Consider the following 8,303-nt stretch of genomic DNA (forward strand, 5'->3'; position numbering starts at 1 on the left):
TCGGAGTCTGCTGACCAATGAGAGCCAGAACACAGCTGTGTGAGCCTGGAGAACCACCATGCATCAGAGCTTCTTCAGTGTCTCTTAGCACCTCCCTGGCCCCTGTCCTCCTCCAGGCCAGGATGCCTGCTCAGTGACGGCCTCATTGAAAAAGACGTAAGAACAAAGCAAGCGCCCGGGTCCGTGCTTTCAGACAGAGCACACAGGGCAGCTCAGCTACTCCTGTGGTCCAGGGGATGGAGAGGTTCTAGGGCACTGGGGATGCTGGATCTCAGGAGAGAGTAGGAGCCTCTCTAGTCTTGGCACAGATTCCCACGAGCAATTCAGCTTTTGTTGTTGTTGTTGTTGTTGGAGCCCATGTGAACATCTCTTCTTCCAGAAGCGCTGACACTAAGAACTCAGTCCATGTCTCCTGCCTGATGTGGCTGCTGGGTACAGTCTTTCTTTACCCACAATACCCCCTGCTCCTACCAGGACACCCATGCACCCAGAAAAGTTTCTCCACTTCTTATACACTCCAGACCTCTCCTTGACCACTGTGACCTCACCACCTGAGATGCCCCCCGTGCTCTCATTTCCTGCTCAGTACCCGTCCATCCAAGTTCCCCAGTAATGGAGGGGCCTGTATCCATCTTTTCTGCCTTCTTTCCCAGGTGTGGCCGGTATTGGTCACATCTCCCTCAGCCACATCTGCCAATGCACACCCCCAGTGTACAATGCCAGGCATGTCACAGACATATGTTGAAAGCATATAGGTTGACTGAAAGCACAGACCAGCAATCCTGAGTCCCCTGCCAGGAGGTCACAAGATGCCGGCTCTGAAAATCTAAAAGGCTAAGAGTGAAGCTGTACACACCGAAGGGCATTCCCAGTCCAGACTCCAATGGGAAGGCTGCAAGGGCCTCTGCCACCATGGCCATCCCATTAGCCATCGCTCTGGGGGACCTGAGTCTTCAATCTTACATTCTACTGCCCAATGGGAATGCCAGGTCTCTCCAGGATGCCATCTTGGCCCTAGAGAAGGAGGCATAAAAAAGATGTACTAGCGCTGAGCCTGAAACAGGAACTTGGCCCCCAGGCCTGGGGCTGTGGGCCATGGCCAGCTTGTCCAGACATTGCGGACCAGGATGATGTCGTGGGTTGTAAGCAGGTCACAAGCACCCAGGCTGTATCTGGAAAATCTGGAAAGCATGTGTATGTGTGGGCAGCCATCTTTTGCATCGGAGAGTGTCTGAGTGTCTTCAGGCAGCCGACGCCTCCTGAGACAAGAGGCTGCTTGAGCTGGCCCTCTGCCTCCAGGACTGACTTTGGCCTTTGCTCTCTTAGTTACAGAAGAAGACAGACAGCTTGACAACTGAGGGCAACGAAAACACCACAGAGAAGAACAGAGATACGAAAAACAGTGAAGGCCATTCTCCTCCAAACTGATGTCTCAATGTGTACAGTAAGTGGGCGGACTCTGGAGTACGTGTGTGCGTGCGTGCGTGCGTGTGTGTGTGTGTGTGTGTGTGTTTGTGTGTGTGTGTGTGTGTGTTTGTGTGTGTGTGTGTGTGTTCGGCCCCCTACCCTCTTCTTATAAAACACCAGAAACTCAGTTATGGATGTCCACCTTTGTCTGTCCTAATTGCTCCCACAGCCTGTCCCCAAACACCACAGTCAGGTGTTTTCACCTTTAACCTCAGAGTGGGGACTGAACATCAGCACCCGAACAGTCCAGGGACACTTGCAAACTATCATTTGAGAACAGAGTCAAACCACAGCATGCAGCCTGCTTTCCGAAAAGTGCAACTTGAATCCTGCATATCCCAGTTACAATCTGGGCTCTGATTTGGAAAGGTTCACACGTTGGTTATAGAAAGAATTAATTATTAAAATGTATGCCACTCATGAGATGAAATATCCTGTGAAGTGCATCCAGAGTACTAGAAACTTTTAAAGAGCATTTGCCCTCGACTCTGGCTGACACAGCACAGCCACTCAGCCAGCCAATGCTACAGCGCGTGCTACGGTGCATGCTACAGTGCATGCTATGGTGCATGCTAAACTCTAACTGAGCACATGGCTGTTGAGTGTCATGTTTGCTGAGGGTTTATGCATGGAGCTGGAGAAGCTGAGTTTGAAGGGGAAACAGAGAAGACTTCAGCCCAAGACATGCCTTTGGTAAAACCTTTGCAAGTGACAGCCATGTGTCCCCACCTCGGGGAACCCCCAGGCCTCTTGTCTGTAAGCCCAAGGTCATGGTGACATGACTGGGACTTGAGCAGCTGCTGTTCCATACTGAGGCAGCCAGTGAACCTTGAAGCCAGGTCATGGTCTTGAGAGGAAAGTGACATTGACATTGTCTAATTTGGGCTGCATGTGTTGTGTGGCTGACAACCTCATTTTTTTTTTTTTTAGATTTATTTTATTTGTGTGTGTGTGTGTGTGTGTGTGTGTGTGTGTGTGTGTGTGTGTTTGCCTGCATGAGTAGGTGCAGCACATGTGTGCTGGAATACACAGAGACCAGAAGAGGGCGTCAGATCCTCTGGAACTGGAGTTACAGATGGTTGTGAGCTTCCATGTGGGTACTGGAAAGTGAGCTCATGTCCTCTGCAAGAGCAGCCCGTGTTCTTAACTAGTGAGCCATCTCCCCAGCCCCCACCTCATTCTTTTATATTTTATTAAATTTTTAGATTAGTATACAAGGAAGGGTTTTCACCCTGGTGTCTTCATACGTATATGTCGTTATCGCTTCTCATCCATTCCTGCCCTTCCCCACATCCACCTGTCCTATCAGGCTTGGTCCCCTGTTATTCCCCAGTTAGCACCCCCTTTGGCTCTGTGTGTGTGTGTGTGTGTGTGTGTGTGTGTGTGTGTGTGTGTGTGTGTGTGTTTGCCTGCTTGTGTGTCTGTTCACCACTTGCATGTCTGGCGCCTGTGGAGGCCAGAAAAGGGCATCATAACTAAAGTCATAGACAGTTGTGAACCTCCATCTGGATACTGGAAATTGAACCTGGGTCCTCTGGAAGAGCAGCCAGTGCTCCTAACCACTGAATTACCTCTCTAGCCCTACTTCTGCTTAAAAAAATTTTTTTTTAATTTTAATTACATATATATGTGTGAGTGTGTGTGTGTGTGTGTGTGTGTGTGTGTGTGTGTGTATGGGTATATGCATATGAGTGCAGGTACCATAGAGAACAGAAAAGGGTACTGGATACACAGTTGGAGTTGCAGTTACAGGTGGTTGTGGATCCTGGGATTCGAACTTGGGTCCTCTGCAAGAGCAGTGCTGGCTCCACCACTCCAGGTCTTTCCGCATTCTGTTACCATCTCACTTCCCACATGATCCTGAGGCTGTGCCATCTCCAGTCCCCACAGAGACAACATGCCGTCTTCCTCTTTTTCCAGCAGACTGTACTGGTTAAAGCAGCCGAGCTGTGGCCTCTGAGCAGACAGGGCTCGGGGACTTCACAGGATCCTCCACGCAAGGACGGTCACGCCCAGACGACCCCTGATGACCTGCCACAGACCACGTTTTCTAAGAACCGTTTTGTTCACTGATACAAAAACAGGAATTCATGATGCTGTACAGAATTTTTATTTTTAAACTGTCTTTTAAATAATATATTCTTATACAGAAACGGGTCTGTACTTTTTCTTTGGGTTTGGCACTCGGGCTTCCAAGGACTCTGGTTTTCCCTGGGATGTGTCTTCAAATGGTTGAACAGTAATGTGACCCAGGGGTCCGTGTAAATTCCACATTAAACATCAGAATGGTGCCCGAGTGCAGGGCCGTGCACGTGTCCTGTGTTTATGAACAAAGCGGGAGGCACCTGGGGACGTGCGCATGGCCAGTGTTTATGAACAGAGGGGAGGCATCAGTGATGTGTACAGGAGCTAAGGAATGAGTCAGGCTGCATAAGAGGTGATGTGGGAGACAGATGCCCTCCTGACCACCAAGACAATGGCAGATGCTGCTGCTGCACAATTGCAGGGCATTGGAATCTACTACTCAAATCCTCAATGTATCTAAGGGACTCTTTCCCCAAAGAAGAGATGTCCTGTCCTTCATTTTTGGAGGACAGGCAGTGGGTATATACCAGGTGTCATGGTAACTGCCCAGGGAACGCAGCCCCCTCATGTCACAACACCCTGCTTACCCTTGTCTTCTCATGCACCTGGACTCTGAATTCTTGAGACAGGGTTTCTCTGTGTAACAGCCCTGGCTGCCCTGAAACTCATTTTGTAGACCAGGCTGGCTTCAAACTCACAGAGATCCACCTGCTTCTGCCTCCTGAGTGCTGCATGCGCCTGGTACCACCACCTGGCGATCAGTGCCCCTTGTAATTTTTATTTTTTAGTTGGAAAGCTTTTGATTCGCCCACTGGCCATACAGCTTTCCTGTTCTGTGGAATCAAACCTTTTTTCATTTTCCTCTTGGGACCACTTTTATCGGTCAGAGATGCTCTTTTTATTTTCTGAGCTCTGAACCCTGTGGTTATTGTGTATTTTCATAATTGGTAGTCTGGGATGCTGTGGTGTCCTGAACGTGGCACTAAGAGGCCATGGGTGTGGAGCCCAATGCCTGAGGCTAGTGGCCTAGCAAAAGGGACCCAGAGACCTGCTCGTTCTTCTCCCCAGGGGAGGACGGAGATGGTCCTATCCCTAAAGAGCCTGCTGGCCCAGACCAGCCAGATCTCTGGCTGCCTGCCTGGGGGTTGGGAGGAACCCTGTCTGTGGTGTGCTACCCCCACATGCTGTGCAGGGGCAGTGAGCACCTAGCCAAGGGCAGCGGGATTGTTCCCCTCACCTTCCCACCTCGGCTTGTCTCCCTCCCTGCAGCTGCAGCCCCCCATCTCCCCCACCCCCCAGAAAGTGCTCCCCCACAGTTCCAGACTCAAGTTTCATCCATCAAGGCTCCAGATGACAATTCCACCTCAGCCTTTTCTGAGTAGATCCAGACAACCGCTCCCCTGGGCTGCTTCTGCCTCCATCTGCCCCCCCCCTTCTCTCTTCCCCATCTCTCTGTCCCTCTCCCAAGCCTCATCCTCTGCCTTCTGGAACTGGAACTCAATGCCACATGAATAACCCAGGACACCCCCATCATAAGGTCCTAGCCTGGATCTCCTCACACCATCTCCTGGGCTGGATAAACAAATGCATCCATGGACACGGTCATCACCACCAGGGGATGTTCTGACTGAACTCTGCTCCAATACCTGTTGTCTGATGTTTCCTGACCTTTGACCCAGCCCCATCCCACCTCACTGGGCCCCTCTCCCTTTCCAGATTTTATTGTCCTTCCTTACACTCTAAAGTGACTAGCCAACCCCTGTCCCAGGTCTGAGGCCAGGAATTTTTCTGCCCAAGCTGTCCATCCCAGCCCTTCTGAAAGCCTCACACTACCAACAACACTGATTGGTCCACTCACTGTTGGTGCTGCTCCCCTAGAGCAGGATCCACCCATGAACGCTGTGTATGGGCAGCTTGGGCTACACCCTGGTACCTCCTTGGATGTACTAGGTCTCGTTGCCATGCCGAAAAGATACACCAAGTTGGCCAGGTCACTGGGCAAGGGTCCTACCTGGGCTCCTTCCTGCCTCTGTCTTTGGAGCTGTTCTATGACCGCACCTGAGTCAGCCAGGAACTCCAGGCCTGGGCCCCCACAGATGCCTGCACAGATGCCATTTGCCCCACACATTGTCTCCTGGACTCACAGGATGTGGGGCTCTCATCAGTGTGATATCCTGATTGTGGGGGGCCCAAATTGCTCATGTAGGCAGGTGCCCTGCAAAAACAACTTCCAGGAAACCGAGAAACAAATGACTTTACTCCCAGCACTCAGAAGGCAGAGGCAGATGGATCTCTGAGTTTGAGGCTAGCCTGGTCTACAGCGTGAGTTCCAGGACAGCCAGATCTACATAGAGAAACGGTGTCCTAAAATAAATAAACAAACAAACAAATAAACTTCCTAGGACCCTGAACACTCCAGGGTTGATTTTGATGAGTAAGACTTCCAAGGCACTAGTGGGGTGGTAGTGGCCCATGCGTTTAATCCCAGCACTTGGAAGGCAGAGGCAGGCGGATCTCTGTGAGTTTGAGGCCAGCCTGATCTACAGAGTGAGTTCCAGGACAGCCAGGGCTGTTACACAAAGAAACCCTGTCTTGAAAAACAAAAACATCCAAAAAAAAAAAAAACCAAAAAAAAAACTTCCTAGGCGCTCAGTAAACATCCGCTGAATGAATGAATGAATGAATACATCTGAGATTGCTCACCCACACAATCACATAAGAGACAAAAATCACAGTACAGGCCGGGCAGTGGTGGCGCACGCCTTTAATCCCAGCACTCGGGAGGCAGAGCCAGGCGGATCTCTGTGAGTTCAAGGCCAGCCTGGTCTCCAAAGCGAGTTCCAGGAAAGGCGCAAAGCTACACAGAGAAACCCTGTCTCGAAAAACCACACAAAAAAAAAAAAAAAAAAATCACAGTACAAATCTCTCTGGGCAGAAGAGACTCTTCCTGCAGGTATGTATCAAACATGTCCATGGGTGCACATGTATGGACGCTCATGAGAATGTGTGCACATATCACCCCTCTGGCCTTGCTCCCACCCGACAGCAAGGAAGCTAAGGGACGAAAGATGTCCAGCATTCAGCCGTTTTATAGACCGGGCAGCCAGCAAGGTGAAATAAAATAAGGGCGATTTGGGCTTCCTTCAGGAACAGGGGGACGGGTTCGGAGCGGGGCAGCAGAGGCAAACAGGGAGGCTGATCATAAAGCCTTGTGCAGTGTCTGATGAGGATCTGTGGTCATGAGAATTCAAGGCTTGCTGTTTGGGTTTGTTTGTTTTTCTCCTTTAAGATGATTTAACCACAAAAATCCAAAATGCGCCAGATGTGCCCATGAGCCTGCAGAAGGGGGATGTATTGAGCAGCAGCTGACGGCTGACCCGTTTGTGGAGCTGGCTGCTGCCACAGGATAGTGTGCAGGGACCCCTGTCACCAGCTGATGTCCAGCCCTGCAGCGCTAAGGAGATAGGAAGCACTCCAGACAGACAGAAAGACAGACAGCTCCGTCTGAGGAGGCTGCTGCTTGTAGGGGAGACAGAGTTCTGAGCAGAGTGTGCCGGCTGGGGAGAAGCCAGACAGGATATTGTGTGTATCACCCACCTACTGCCCATACACAAGCCATCATGTGCACCAGGAAGTTTACAGGGCCTGAGCGTCCTTAGCTCCCCTCTGACTCACACTGTGCTGCTCATACCTATGAGCCAGGCAAGCCCTGTTTTCAGGACAGAGAGTGACTAAAAGGCCACCTGCTCTACAAAGAGCCTGACAGGGCCAGGCTTGAACCCTCTCAAACTGTGGAGCACCTCGCTTTGTGCCCTAGACTGTGCTAATAGATGACCACATGCAATGGGCGCTCACATCAGCAGAAAAGAATTCTCGCTGCTCAGAGGCTTGTGAAGTTCAGGGCTGGGGGTCCAGGGTCTACAGAGCCTGCTCCCTGTGGAGGTTTCACTGAGAGGATCCTTCCAGCGTCTTTTAGCTCCAAAGAGGCTCCTGGACGTCTTTGGAGTTCCCCCATGTGCAGCAACGTTACATTAATCTCTGTCATTGCAAAGTCGGATTCCCTCAGTATGTGGCTGTGTCCTAACCTCCCTCTACTTAGAAGGACATCAGTCACTGGGTGAGCGTCCTCACATGCCGGGAGGCAGCTACAAAAGCATCTTCCCAGATAAGAAATGAGTAGCTGCTCTCTGTGCTTGTGTCCTCAGGAAAAACACATCCAACTGTTAAGAATGGATAAAAGGCTGGAGAGAGGGGGAGGGGACTGTGGATGCCTGCAGAACAAGGCATTCTTCTAGCTACGGGCACTGTGGGAAGATGGCAAGTTCACAGGGGACAGATAAACAGACAAACAGGACCCTGAGGATGGCAGCTTAAACAGGACCTGAAATACTAACATCCATTTACATCATAATGTGGATGGGGGAAGCTCACAGGGCCTACCCCTAAATGAAGAGCCACAAGCGATTAACAACTGCTGGGAGAGGAAGATGGGATGAGCCCCTGGGTTATCCAATACTAAGAAGCAGACACGCAGGCAACACTAAACAGACCTAGCTGTTTGTATTTGCATGTTTATTCCTTGTTATTGTATATGTAACAATAATGATTAAAAAAGAAGATGCCAGCCGGGCAGTTGGTGGCGCACGCCTTTAATCCCAGCACTCGGGAGGCAGAGCCAAGGTGGATCTCTGTGAGTTCGAGGCCAGCCTGAGCAACAGAGTGAGATCCAGGACAGGCACCAAAACTACACA

At 50.7% G+C, this 8,303-nt stretch overlaps 1 protein-coding gene across 1 annotated transcript in view; it reads left to right on the forward strand.

Moving 5' to 3' along the window:
• Positions 1-3,620, forward strand: part of Pde9a (phosphodiesterase 9A) — a 90,552-nt gene extending 86,932 nt beyond the window's left edge. Inside the window, exons 18-19 of the mRNA XM_059244070.1 lie at positions 1,327-1,444; positions 3,388-3,620. Of these exons, the coding sequence (XP_059100053.1) occupies positions 1,327-1,428 (102 nt within the window). The 3' untranslated portion in view covers positions 1,429-1,444; positions 3,388-3,620. The remainder of the gene's footprint in view (positions 1-1,326; positions 1,445-3,387) is intronic.
• The last annotated feature ends 4,683 nt before the right edge of the window (positions 3,621-8,303 follow it).

Source organism: Peromyscus eremicus, chromosome 16_21 (assembly GCF_949786415.1).
Source record: "Peromyscus eremicus chromosome 16_21, PerEre_H2_v1, whole genome shotgun sequence".
Taxonomy (NCBI): domain Eukaryota; kingdom Metazoa; phylum Chordata; class Mammalia; order Rodentia; family Cricetidae; genus Peromyscus; species Peromyscus eremicus.